Source organism: Neltuma alba, unplaced genomic scaffold (assembly GCF_004799145.2).
Source record: "Neltuma alba isolate B1F8T4 unplaced genomic scaffold, ASM479914v2 tig00012465_pilon, whole genome shotgun sequence".
Lineage (NCBI taxonomy): Eukaryota > Viridiplantae > Streptophyta > Magnoliopsida > Fabales > Fabaceae > Neltuma > Neltuma alba.
The window spans coordinates 1-13,703 of NW_021636941.1; the positions used below are offsets into that span (position 1 = coordinate 1).

Sequence of the window (13,703 nt, forward strand, 5' to 3'; positions counted from 1 at the left end):
GAAGCAGAAGGGCATTACATTAATAAAATGATTCCCTATAATTTACCCCAGAAAAAGAAGGATTCCCCATAGTTGTGGAGTGAAGGGGAGGAAGAGGATGCTCTCAAGTCTCAATCCCCTGACCTCCAGAAAATGAAAAAGGTGAAAGCAAATATTAAGAAAAAAATCATCCCAGTAGTAGAATTATCTAGTTTTTATTTTAATTCTGATATTCCCCAGTGACCCAAAAGCAACTACATATAAAACAAAATCAGAGACATGTGAGGTATGGGAATTGGGAACTTGAGTCCCACATCAGAAATATGGGATTCTGATGTGGGGCTTACAGAGAGCTTAAGCTCCCCATCATTATGATCTGGCTTTTGAGGTATCGCTCTCTTAGAGATTTTTATCGTTTGGTATCATTGTGGTGGGTTGGAGATTGTTCAACAAAATAATGGAGGCAAGAGTAGAAAGTTTTTGGATATTACTCTCCAAAATATTCCTATCAAGACACATATTCCCACACACACAACACACACACATGAACCCCCATGTGTAGAAATCAAATATTGGGCGTGTATTTCAACTATGACTACAGCAGACAAAAGGGTTATTCCTGTGAGATGAAATACATGACAGGAAGCTTAATGAGAATAAATAGCATGATTAGAAGAAGGTAAATAAGCTACAACCATCAAGCTTGAGAAATTCTGTCCCAAGAAAAGCAACATCTTGGCGTGCACGAGCTTCCAAAGTCATCATGCCACTGAGGAAACAAATAATTTCAGTTATATCCAGGTTTCTAAACATGGAATCTCTAACTGCTATTTTAAAAATAAGATGCATTTAATGGTTTTAAAATTTTAAATAAGAACAAATCAAACTAATATGAAATGTGTAGCCAACAAGGAAAGAACAAATATTTTGATCAGGAAAGACACATTCCACTGCATAATTCCTAAGCTACAACATGGTTTATCAAGTAATTCTTTAGTTGTAGTTACCAAAGGATGCTTCAATGAAAGGCTTCTTTTCCAGTTCACACTCTAAGGTATTTCAATTAGAACTGAACTTTTGTTGTGTAGGTGGATAGAAAATTAATTTAAGTCAAGTAGGACAGTGGGAAGCGAATTCCAAATAAAAATATAGACTCAAAAAGTTAGTGGGAAAACACCATGAGAGCAAGGAGATGTCACTACGAGCCCTTTCATTCCAAAACTTTGCATCTTCATGAGCAAATCTACAAGCTCCAGCGAAGGCCTGACCGGAAGGAATGTGGTTGCCTTTCCTGGCTTTAGTATGTGAACTGCGTACATGGACAGGACCTTAGGTATATTAGTTTGAATCCTATAGTTATGAAAATTCAATCGATTAAACACCATCATACAAAAGACGAGATCAGGACTGGTTTGAAAAACAATATAAGCGAAGACAGAATGCAATTAAGATGAAAAATGCAGAGGGGTGCAACAATTGATTTGGCAGATCAATTGCATTTATTCTTCTCACCCAGTAATATCTGCGACATCATCATAAGTTGTATCACATCCTTTCTCTTCAGTATTATTTACTCTTGACGATTTGCACAAGAGAAAAGGCTTCTTAGAGATAAATCTAAATGGTTTTCCATTTAAACACTGAATCCCCTCATTAAATAAGGTCGATCCTTCTGCTGGAAGCCCGTGTCCCATTCCATTTCTTGAAAGGTGCATTCTGTTTATCGTTGGTGAGAAAAGATTCTGCTTCTCATGATATCTACAAAGAGTTGTTTGATGAGCCAGAACAGAATCCATTGCAGTCTTGTTTGCAGTAAGTGCCATCTGACATCAAGATAAGAACAGATAGGCTTAGCCTTCAATGCACTTTAAGTATCTCGGGTTCTCAACTCTGTGTGGGCAAAATAGCAAAAGAAGAGAATAATGACATGCATTATACAGGGAAGTAATGGATTTTACAAGATATGAGTATTACTGTAGCCAACGCCATTCAACAAGAGTTCATTTTGAGGAAAAGAAAAACAAATTCAGATTGTATAATGAGAATACAATTTGAGGAGTACTCGATAAAAACAAGAAAGAAGGCCATGTATCCTTCAATAGCAAGCTTCCCGGCTCTGCATTCACAATTTATTTAGTATAACACATAGTTGGACAGAAGACAACATTCTTGAGGTCTTTTATCGTTTCTTAGGCCACTTTACATGGAATGCACAACACTACTAGATGATACGCGCGTGACTGAATAAAATCACACACTGTCACACTACGGTTTGATAATTAGATATATATAAACTTACTCAACACGTCTCATTCCCAAAATTTAACATCACAACTGGAACAGATTAGATTAATCTCCAAATTTATCCCACAAGGATCACACCGTTGCTCCAGAACCAAAAAATTATGGCGATCTCAAAATTTCTATTTGATAAAAAGGATTGTAATTTGTAACTCAGCATTGAAACTAACGTAATACTTACATATCATACCTATTCAAGAATGCAAGCTCGATAAATAACTTACCATGCCTAGAAAGGCATTTGAATGAAATGCAATTTCCTGGGAAGGGAAAAACGAAGACGAAAGGTGCGAAAGTAATAGGAGCTAGATGTAGTGTGAAAGGAAGAGAGATGCGAGGCGAGGATGGCTAGCTGAAGGGCCAACAATGAATAAAGAGAGGGGCCATTAACACTGAGTCGGAGATGAAGAAGAGTACTGGGAAGCGAGTGACGAGTCCTGTGAGTGGAGACTGGAGAGGAACCAGACCGGTTTCGATTATAGCTCCACGTCACTATGCATTCAGATATTATTGCCTGCTGGCTCTTTCGCTAAATTACACGTGTCATTGATTCCCCGATTAATTCTCACAGGTTTCAAACATTTTAAAAAAAAAAATTCCAGAACGAGTGCCTACAAGATTTTTAGCTCCGTACGTGCACGCATGGACATTCCTTCTCTTAATGGATAAATGGTGCAATAAATTTTAATTTAAAAAATATGCAGAAAGAAAAAGGAAAAAAAAAGAGGGAAAAATGACACGAAAATGGTACTTGAACTTAAAAATGTCAAAATGGTTACTTGAATTACAAAATCCTAACTTAGACACAAGTAACTAATTTGACATTTATAAATTTATTAAATGATCATATTATCTTTTATTTTATTTATTGTTTTTTAAAAACAAATGGTCCTACTGGCCAGCCGGCCAGTCGCCCAAGCTCTGATGCCGGCAGCGGTTGCTAGAGCTCAGGTAGTCGTGGTCATCAGAGCTTCAGTGGCCGCCACCAATCAGTCATAGAAGCTTCGGCGACTAGTAACAATTTTTTTGAAAATTTTTACAATTTCAGTAAAATAGTTAACAAGTTTTGTAACACTATTAATAAGTTTTGTATAATAGTCAGCAACAGGTTTTTCTAGAAAATTCAAAAGGTAGCATTTTTACAACGTCAGTAGTACCTTTAACAAGTTCCTTAACTCTATTAACAACTTTGGTATAATATTTAATAATAGGTTTTCTGAAAATTTTTAAAAAAAAAGGTATTTTATAACTTCAGCAACGTGGTTAACAAGTTATGTAATGATATTAACAACTCTCATGACTTTAATGGTTGCCTAATAAGTGAAAAAAATTTTGTTGTACAACTTTCATAGAGAGCTAATATAAAACACATCAACCTCTATGGGAGTTGTTAATATCGTTACATGACTCATTAGTTGTGTTATTGAAGTTGTAAAAATGTCACTTTTTGAATTTCCTAAAAAAGATGTTGTTAAATACTATACCGCACTTGGTAATAAAATTACCGAATTTGTTAACAGTATTACTAAAGTTGTAAAAATGCTATTTTTTAAATTTCCTTAAAAACTTGTTGTTAACTGTTATATTGAACTTGTTAATAGCGTTACAAAACTTATTAACTATTATACTAAAGTTGTAAAAATTTTCAAAAAAAATAGTTATTAAAGTTGTAAAAACACCTTCTTTTTAATTTTTCAAAAAACTTGTTGTTAAATGCTATACCGAACTTATTAATAGAGTCACAGAACTTGTTAACGGCATCACTGAAGTTGTAAAAATACTATTTTTTGAATTTTTTGAAAAATCTGTTATTAATTGCTATACTGAACTTGTTAATAGAGTTACAGGACTTATTAACCGTTTTACTGAAATTGTAAAAAAATTTTAAAAAATTGTTACTAGCCACCTGAGCTCTACGCCATCAGCACCAACACCAGAGTTCTTGCTCCCAGCTAGGCAATGGGGGCATAAATAAAATAAAAAATAATATGGTCATTTCAGCAAATTTATAAATGTCAAATTGATCACTTGTGCTTAAACTGGGATTTTGCAAATTCAAGTGACTATTTTGACATTTCCAAGTTTAAGTGTCAATTTTATGTCATTTTTTTCAAAAAAAAACCTGTTAAATTTTAAAATTACAAATTTTAATTTAACAAAACTAGTCAAAATCATTATAAAATTTTTTTAAGAAAAAGTATTCAAAAAATTTTAAAAGAAAAAATATGTAGAAGAGAAATAAAAAAATCAATAAAAAATTCTTAGCTCTGGTTTTTTATCTTTTTTGAAAAAAAGAGTAAACTCTCTAAAATCTTTCCTCCATTCCCTTGAACCAAACCGAAGCTAAATATTGTGCCAATACTAATTTGATAAGTTTACAAAGTATATAGTGTCTTAATATGTGAAATAGAATTGTATAAATAACTACAGATTATTTTTATTAAGACGGAGATAATTTATTTTATTTGAAAATTTATTACCTCAGTCATGCTCAAATATAATTAAAAATTTATTTTATCTATCATTTATTTGACTTTAAGATTTGTTATCCTTATGCAAAATAAAAATAGAAACAACACTTTATATGCAAACTATACATTTAAACTTTTATAAGCTTAATATAAATCAGATGCGGGGGTACACATGAACATTATATTTTTGGGGCCAACAAGAAGCATTTTTTCATTGTCTGAAATTACACTACATTAATAAAACAGTTTACTGAATTTTGAAATTGAATGGGAAGACTCTGAACTTAATACTTCTGGCTCGATAGAGATTAGTGTCAAGTTCAAAGTAATTTATTTAAAAACACTGAAATTAAAAATTTTCAAAATAAACTAAATAAAAAAATCTGCAACGAAATAAAAGATTTTTTTTTTATTTTATTGTTGGCGGGTAGTTGAGAAGAAGACAAAAGGCAGATAGTAGAGGGACGACAAATGGGCAAAATTCGGAATCCGATATGGGGACCCATGGGATTGGATTGGGAATAATCTTCAATCACGGCACATGGGGCTTTCTATTTGTTGACTGTGACTGCGACTGTGACTCCGTGAGCTCACCCGCGATTCTCCCATCAGCCATTAGCAGAAAATTAGAGTGCCGGCTCGTGATTCAGAATGATAAGAGGTCAACTTAAATTACGTCTAATTTATTCCCATAAACATATTTTATTATAAGCTATCAAAAACTTACTTTTGTTATTAAACTTAAACGTGCCCCCACCAGAGTTAAATTAGGTGATTATTGACTCCCAATAGGCCTGTTGGGGTTTTACCGCTCTGTGATACTAAACATCAGATTATGAGTTAAAGTCTTTTATAATGAGTGTATGAGTTATGGCAAGAAAAAAAAAAAACTCATAATAAATGTATTGGCATTTTTTTATTAAATATTATATATTTATATATAGATATATATATTTTTATTTATATATATCGATATAATATAAAATTAAAATAAACAGGCCTAAATGATCTATACATTAGGTTTTAAATAACTAAACCCAACCTATTTTCTTAAATAAGTCTGAGCGTAGGCTTTAGCAATTTTATTTTTTCCTAACTTAAGCTTTAGCAGTTAAACCTGACATATTTGTTTAAACAAACCAAGCCCTTATTAAAGTACGGCAGGCAATATTGATTCACGATTGATATTTGTCATTTACAAATAATTTACTTTTATTTTTATTTATAGTTGTTGAAAAATAAGAATATTCAATTTATTATACTATTTCCGATCCTAATTATAAGATCTTATTTCTAGAGTACTAATAAGATCTTATAATTCTATGAACCATATCTCAAAATATTCAAATAAAAAAATCAGAACAATAATTATTTTTAAAAATTAAAACTGTAACTAAAATGTTTAGCCGTGTTTAAGAAAATCATTTATTGAGGTTTCAAAAAATTTTAAGAACTCAGATAAAAAATTTTTAATGGTAATTTAATAATAACTTTTGTGAAAACTTACTTACAATTATTGATAGTAATTTTTAAATTTAAATTTTAAAATAATTATAATTCATAACATTTGAACCAGAACATTCATTACAAAGTGATAACTTTATTTTAGGGGAAAAAAATCCCTGTTCACAAAAAAAAAAAAATCATCTCTTATCCAGTTATCCGTCCCTTTCTTCGTCCCTAACATTATCTTTGAAATGAGCAATAACATGGCCCAAAAAACAAGAACAATACGTTCGAATCCGGAATTGGGGTCATAAAGTTTGAGGATGGACTAGTTGCGGCTTCTATCACACACTTGTACGTTTCATAATAGTTGTAACTTGCATGTGAACAAAAATTAATATTAATAATAATAATAAAGTCGTGAGGCATTGCGTTATCCTCAACGTATTATAACAAGCCACTAGTGTGTGTACCAAAAAAAAAAACGTAAAGAAGAAAGATCTTACGAATAATCAAGCAATATCATATAATCTGGCTTCCATAGCTGATAACAGCAGAACCAAAAATATAGCAGCAAAACTACAAATGCGCAGATCCTAAGTTACAATTTGGAATAGTATCTGCTTTGTGAAGAGAACATAGCTGAATGTTTCCTTCAATTACTAAATTCAGCTACTAAAATCGCTGCAGTAAATCTTAATCATAATTCTTCCAAAGCTTAACATTGCTTAGTAGTAGACAGTAAGATCATATATTGTAATATGAAAAGTGCTTCATCGATCTCTTCAAGGGCATTTGGGTCCTCCTTCCTTGGTCTTCCAGTTGTTGTAGCAAGGGCAGGATTGCTTGTTGCCGTACGTACCTGAAGGCACACACAGGCATTTAGCGCAGCATTTCTGACAGAAGAACATGCAAGGCTTCTTGTGCGACGTCGCAGAGCATCGGTATGTACACTTGGGCTTGCAATCTGCATTATACAGAAGCTTTGTTATGATCGAGACGAAATTGACAATGCGAAACCCTAAATTCGTCAGAATTTCGGTCTCTTAATCCTCTGAATTCGTGAACAATGCTGTACGTTACCTGAAGGACGAAGATTCGAGCCTCCGTAAGCCTGTTTACGGATCACAGAGAAGCGAAATGATAGTGAGAATGAGAACAATGGGCGGAGAATAATAATGCCAGTAATGCGAGCAGTGGAAAGTGAATTCTATGTGTGAATTGAGTGAACTACGTACCTGAGCCACTTCAGAGAATGTGATCAAAAGAAGCAATGAGAGGAGGATGAAGACGGATCTGGAGGTAGGGGCCGCCATTACAAGTGGTGTGAGGTGAAGAGAGGGGATTGGTTTCTCAAGGGGAAAGAGAAACCAAGGAAAAATTATAGGAGAGACCCAAATTTAGGGATCGTACGGTGAAGTGTGCGAGGGAAGAGTGAAGGAAAATGAAGGAATTGCGTGTGCATTTATAGAAATGAGGAGGGAGTCGATTGCGTTGATTCCTAATCATAATCCTAAATCATAAATTAAATTAATTGGAGTATAATAGAATTAATGGAATACAGACACAATAATATAAATTTATAAATGATAATTATATTAAGTTGTAAGTTACTCCACGCAAACTAATCAAGTTTTAGTATTGTAGGTGAGAGAAAAAAAAAAATTTCTCTAATTGAGATCCAATGCGTTATGCTAGATATCGGATTATTTGGTTAAAAAATACCACTCCGATCCTAAATATAAAAATATTTTTGTAGTGTAATTTATATTATAAAAGAAATTTTATATTTATGATTGGAGGAATAATACAGATGAATTTAATAAATTAATTACCATTATTTAATTTTAATAAATCAATTAAAATAATTTATATTATGAACTGGAGGGACTTTCACACGATGCAAAATTTTTGAGAAAGATATTTAAGGCGAACCGCCTGTTATAAGTATGTGTAAAACATACTCAGGGAGTATTATGAATCTAAATAATAAAAATAGATCTCATACATCTTTTTTTGAGCTGACTCATACAATTTTTTTAAAAAAATTTGTTTTTAATGTTATTGATAATATATGATTAAAGGCAAGAAGGATTGGAAAAGAGAGATGAGAAATGATGAGGAGAACGGAATTGCGGAGTCTGAGGCGGGAAAAGGGGAAAATGGGAAAATGATTTGACGTGAGAAGACGAGAAATTGGAAGAGAAGAAACTGTGGCAGAAGAGAAAGGGAGATAATGTGAAGGCGTTGAAGGCGCCGTGTTTGTTGTGTGCGCTTTTTTCAACCCTCGTAACATGGGAGCGGGGCCCGCACCGTCTTCTTCTGTTTCTCTCATATTCCCCTTTTTACCTTTTTTTTTTTTTTTTCTCCTCCCTCTCTCCCTCTCCCTCTCCCTCTTGCCTCCATAAATGCCAACAATATGTGATTGTGATCTATTTCATATATTTCGTATTTTCTTTTATCCCACTTGCTTTTTTTTTGGGCCTGAAATATCCCACTTGCTTTTCAGTAATTATACACCACTTTCTTCTATATTAATAACATGTAAATTATATGTTTTTGTATTAAAATTTGTCAACTATTTTTTAGCCCTGAATCTTAATCAATAATGCACCATTTCTAAATCATTTTTCATACACCCTGCACCTTCAGAAGATCCAAATTAGGTTGGCATGGGGCTGCCTAGGCATATCATTCTCCCAGCCATTGTTATATAAGTATCTTTTTTATTGAAGGTGATCTTTTTCAAATGTGCCTACAAAATAAATTAGGGTGTTGAGCGGTACTTCACCCTTAAGAACTAATTTTATGTTTCTTTCACAAATATGTAGGGGCCCACACTAGATAATTAAAGAAATAGCGCAGCGGTGGTCATATTAAAAGGGATAGAAACTAGAAAGAGTGGAAAATAGAAGGAATAGGAGCGGGAACGAAAGATTCCCCCAGAGGGAATTAGTTGCTGAAAAACGACGTCGCTCCAATGAATGTTACTTAGGCATCCGGAGTAATTAATATTTACAGCTGCCTTTCTCTTTGCGTGTGTGGTCACCTAGTGATGTTGATTTATTCAATAAATGTTGATTTAGGTAGTAGAACAAACCAAATTTGATGGGTGGACCAACAGGGGTCAACTTAGATCCGATTGGAAATTTATGCTGCTTTTTTTTTTTATAAAAAAATTACTCCTCCGATCCTAAATATAAGACTCTTATACCGGTTCTAAATATAAGACCCTTATAGTGTATAAAAGTCTTATATTTAGGACCAGAAGAATACTTTTTTTAAAATAATAATGTTTTGAGTTTTAGTTACACTCAAGAATTTTTGTTATTTGAGACTTGATTGATACATATCAAACCCAGGTTAATAATAATACTACATAATTCTAAACAACCAAGAGAATAGAAGGGATAACATATTTTGGTCATATTGAAGATTAGGTTGGGTTGGAGACGGAGTAAGTATCTTGATTATATTGAAGATTAGGTTAATAATAATACTACATAATTCTAAACAACCAAGTATTTTTGTTATTTGAGACTTGATTGAAAAAAGGTTATTTGAGGTTTTTAAAAAATTATAATTATTTTTAGCTACTGAAGTTGTCACTAAATTTCAGGGCACCTGCCATTGTATTTTATGATAGCAGGTGCAAAATTCTAGTTTTCTTTTTGCTAGCATAGAACTACTTTTTTAGCATAAAATATACAGTTGGTCCTTAAATTTACCAAGGATTTCAATTTAGTTCCTTATATTTAGAAAGTATATGCTTAGTCCTTTAATTCTAAAATCATTAACAAAAAATAATAATATTGAGATCATTAATATTGATAAAATATTCTCAAATACTAACATATCAAGTTTAATTTTTAAAACAATCATGATTATCACAAAAAAATCATTTAAAACTAACGATTTTAAGATTAAAGGATTACAAATATAAAAGTTAAGTGATCAAATTGAAATCTTATGTAAAATTAAAAAACTAAATACATATTGTAGTGGTGCATTTATTAGAGATAGTCACATTCCAGAGCGTCAAGCACTAAATATTGAAACTTTAAAAAAAAAAAAACTTAGTTATTATCAAAAGAAGGCGCAAATAAGCCTGGATTATTTGCTCGTTCAGTCGTTCTTCGGCCAAGTATCAATAGGCCGGGTGCTAAACAAATGAAAAGGAAATAAAAGTTTGATGCAAGGCTAGATTGGGCCTTAAGCCCAATTGTGGGAAGATAAATCCTTTGATTTATATTTAACAACCCAATTATTAATGGCATTTGATTGGACATAGTCTCTCATAATGTATTAAATTAAAATTTTTTATTTCCGTTAAAAAAAGTGTTCATATTTAATACTCGACTGCATCTTAAATAGGATTACTTTTAGTATGAAGAAAAACCCAATTGAGAAATTCTAGAAAAAATAGATTTGGACTGAGTGACTTATTAGCTGATTATGAGATTAATGTTTTCTCTTTGGAGCTGGAAGCTTGCAATGATCATGTGGATCTTTGTTTAAATTGTGAGGTTTAGAAATATAAGGAGAACTAAGGGTTGGACCAATTGGATGATTACTATTGGATAAAATTCCCTACAAACCAAAATTCTCATGTAGAAAGTATTCCTCTACTCCTAAATATAAGACATATTTTATAGTATAATTATATTTACACTACAAAATAGGTTTTATATTTAGAACTAAAAGAGTAGTATGTAATATTCCTTTGATTGTTAGCTAGAGTTGGTTTGATATACAAGTAGTCCTTCCAATTCATAATTATAATACAAGTGTAACAAGTCTCTTTCACCTAATTCACCCAAATTAACAAAAATGATAGTTAACTGATTAAATTTATTTTAAATTATTTTTTTTAACTTGACTCATTAAATGAGATTTTGTAGGAAAGAGAAAAGTATAAAGATTACTATCTTTGGTCCTTAATATAAAAGCTAGTTGATTAATTTGAGTAGATTAAAAAATTAGTTATGTTAGTTATTTGTAATAAATAAATATTGTCTTCTCTAAAATGTCCTTACTAATCAAGTGTACTGGTTAAAACTATCATTATTACAAGAATTATCTTAAACATAAATAAATATAAAAGACAAAGTAGATTGGTAGCTTATATTTAATATTAAAATAAAAGTTAAATGAGTTCTCATATTAAGAACAGGAGGCAATAACATTTAAGCATTAATGATCATAGTAAAATTAGTAAAATTGATAAATAAAGATTAAATATTTTGCAAATGACTTATATTGCAGAGAATCAAGAAGAAATAGCACACAATGGCATCAACCTTCAACCACCCTTTTTCTTTCCGAAGGCAACCTCCCTTTAATTAATATAATGAAGGTTTGGTTGAAAAAAATGAACTGTTTGAATAATTACATTCAATGAAATATTTGAAATTGATTTTACCAATTTAACAATCTTTTTTTTTGAGCTAATTTTATACAATTAAACACACGTAACACCAAACTCGAGTCTAGAACACCACATACAAGTGCAATTGGCAGCTACTAGAGCAACTTGCTGCTGACATAATAATCCATCTTTAATAAGCCTAGCATAGGCAGCAGCACTGAATCGAACATCTATAAATATTAAAATATAATAAATGACTGATTTGCCCAAAAAAAAAAAGTCAAACCACCACATCTAATATTAAGCAGCAAAGGGGAATCAATAAGAGATATTTGCAAAAGAACAAACACTAGATACTCCAACCACATGATGACATGGATTGAATTAATAATCAGCTTCCATAATCACCCACTTATTGTCACTGATATTGATGATATAAGCACCTAAGATGGACCATTAGCATCGGAACACAATTTTTAAGACATATCAAGAATACTAATTATTTTAAGAATAGATAGATAAATTTGTGTTTACTTATTTGTATACGTGTAGTAGTATATAGGAACACAATTTTTGTTGGTTTTTTTTTTCTGGGGTGGGGTAGACAATTAAAATTTAATAACCCTACGTTCATTACTATAATTATTTAGATTTGAGTCGAATCCATTGTTTAAGTAGATAAATATTCATAGACCGGGAAACTTTATTAATATAATTCTTTAGAATTTGAAATATCCACACTAGCCTCCAAATCACCTCAATATGCATATAGATTTAGATTTTTTTTTTAATCTCAAATATAGATTTAGAATTTAGACTCTTCTAAGGTATAAAAAAAATTCTTATAAACTAATTCATATATTGAGAATTAATAATATATAGATGTGATAGCTTATCATGGAATCAGTGCAGTGTTTATTAATTACCTAACCATCATTATATTATTTTAATGATAACAATGAACATTTTTGTTAATTATTTATTATTGAATTTGTCAATGATAAAATGATTACTCTCTAAGAATAAAGGAGGACATTCAAACATTAATAATTAATAGATTAATATATCAATGGGATTCATTACTCAAAATATGATATCCTTCCATGTCATGCTGCGCAAATAAACATGACAGATAAAATGTTTTAATCCATATCACCCGCATACCAATAATCAATATGATACAGAAGTCTGATATGTATGATACTTATTTTTCTTTTTTTTTTTTAACCAGCACTGATATGCATGATACTTGAACAATACATTTTCGTGTGAAATATATATATATACACACACTGTTGGCAAAAAATGTAAAATTATATATAGCAAACATATTCTATTTTAGAATATGAATAAAATTCACATTTTAAACTCCATATAATACTATTTCGGACTGTAAGACCTAATTAACTAATTTAAATAAATTAATAATATTAATTAAATTAATTAATATGATTTTTTTTAAAACATTCTAAGTATTTTTCTTAATTCCTTCTATCTCCTACTTGATTATTGTTGGGAAAATATCAACAGAGTTAATTTTAAAAAAATTGATAAACATATACAATAAATTTTAGATATAGAACCAATATTAACTCTCTAATTAAATCTTACTTTAAGACAGAAGTACATAATAAAAAAGTTTGGTTTATCATATACAATTATCACCTTAGGTAACATGAACAGGAGTTTAATCAATATAAATAAAATCTATAGTAACTCATTTTTCAGATCTTATGTGATGTATTAAATATGCTTGAGCAATGAAAATTATTTTTAAAAATCATACACCGGCGGCGGTGATGTCCGCTTTGTCACAAGAATTTGGAATTAAAATAAATTATACTCTTCTTGATCCTAACTACAAAATAGATCTTATATTTAAAATCAAAAAAATAATTTAAAATTCAGTATCATGATAGAGATATCGTATTCATCTCTAAATTCCAATTTCATTAGAAAGTGAAAATGTAAATCTTAAACATAAAACGAATTGCTTTGAATGATTGCGACCACAAGAGGATTTATAATCAAAGGCCGAAAGTCCTTGAAACAACAAAAAGCAGCATGAAAATACACTGGCAAAAAAAAAAGTAACAAAAAAAAAGTAAATTTAAAAGATGAAATCCAATGGATATAAA

General features: G+C 31.0%; 2 protein-coding genes across 5 annotated transcripts; both read right to left on the reverse strand.

The window, feature by feature from the left end:
- Positions 1–49: 49 nt before the first annotated feature.
- Positions 50–2,696, reverse strand: LOC114727348 (senescence-associated protein SPA15, chloroplastic). 4 transcript variants are annotated; one of them, XM_028914051.1, is made up of 5 exons: positions 2,471–2,696; positions 1,492–1,802; positions 1,157–1,288; positions 675–748; positions 50–118 (listed from the first exon to the last, which is right to left on the reverse strand). In XM_028914051.1, exons 2-5 carry the CDS (start codon positions 1,800–1,802, stop codon positions 111–113), a joined length of 525 nt encoding a protein of 174 aa, XP_028769884.1. In that variant the 5' UTR covers positions 2,471–2,696; the 3' UTR covers positions 50–110. The 4 variants fall into 4 exon arrangements, with proteins under 4 accessions (XP_028769884.1, XP_028769880.1, XP_028769882.1 ...); XM_028914047.1 differs by lacking the exon at positions 50–118 and having other exon boundaries at positions 176–748; XM_028914049.1 differs by lacking the exon at positions 50–118 and having other exon boundaries at positions 176–748; positions 1,492–1,869.
- A 4,000-nt stretch (positions 2,697–6,696) lies between these two features.
- On the reverse strand, positions 6,697–7,625 carry LOC114727344 (protein RSI-1-like). Its single transcript, XM_028914044.1, has 3 exons — positions 7,436–7,625; positions 7,281–7,311; positions 6,697–7,164 (listed from the first exon to the last, which is right to left on the reverse strand). Exons 1-3 carry the CDS (start codon positions 7,511–7,513, stop codon positions 6,983–6,985), a joined length of 291 nt encoding a protein of 96 aa, XP_028769877.1. The 5' UTR covers positions 7,514–7,625; the 3' UTR covers positions 6,697–6,982.
- Between the last annotated feature and the right edge of the window lie 6,078 nt (positions 7,626–13,703).

What these genes read in the sequence shown, in the direction of transcription:
- LOC114727348 (XM_028914047.1), bottom strand. Translation starts at nt 1,802, where the DNA reads ATGGCACTTACTGCAAACAAGACTGCAATGGATTCTGTTCTGGCTCAT. An exon ending in GATGTCGCAGATATTACTGG is followed by an intron (nt 1,289 to 1,491) that starts GTGAGAAGAATA and finishes CCATGTACGCAG; the next exon opens with TTCACATACTAAAGCCAGGA. An exon ending in GACATCTCCTTGCTCTCATG is followed by an intron (nt 749 to 1,156) that starts GTGTTTTCCCAC and finishes TTGTTTCCTCAG; the next exon opens with TGGCATGATGACTTTGGAAG.
- LOC114727344 (XM_028914044.1), bottom strand. Translation starts at nt 7,513, where the DNA reads ATGGCGGCCCCTACCTCCAGATCCGTCTTCATCCTCCTCTCATTGCTT. An exon ending in CATTCTCTGAAGTGGCTCAG is followed by an intron (nt 7,312 to 7,435) that starts GTACGTAGTTCA and finishes ATCCGTAAACAG; the next exon opens with GCTTACGGAGGCTCGAATCT. An exon ending in CTCGAATCTTCGTCCTTCAG is followed by an intron (nt 7,165 to 7,280) that starts GTAACGTACAGC and finishes TGTATAATGCAG; the next exon opens with ATTGCAAGCCCAAGTGTACA.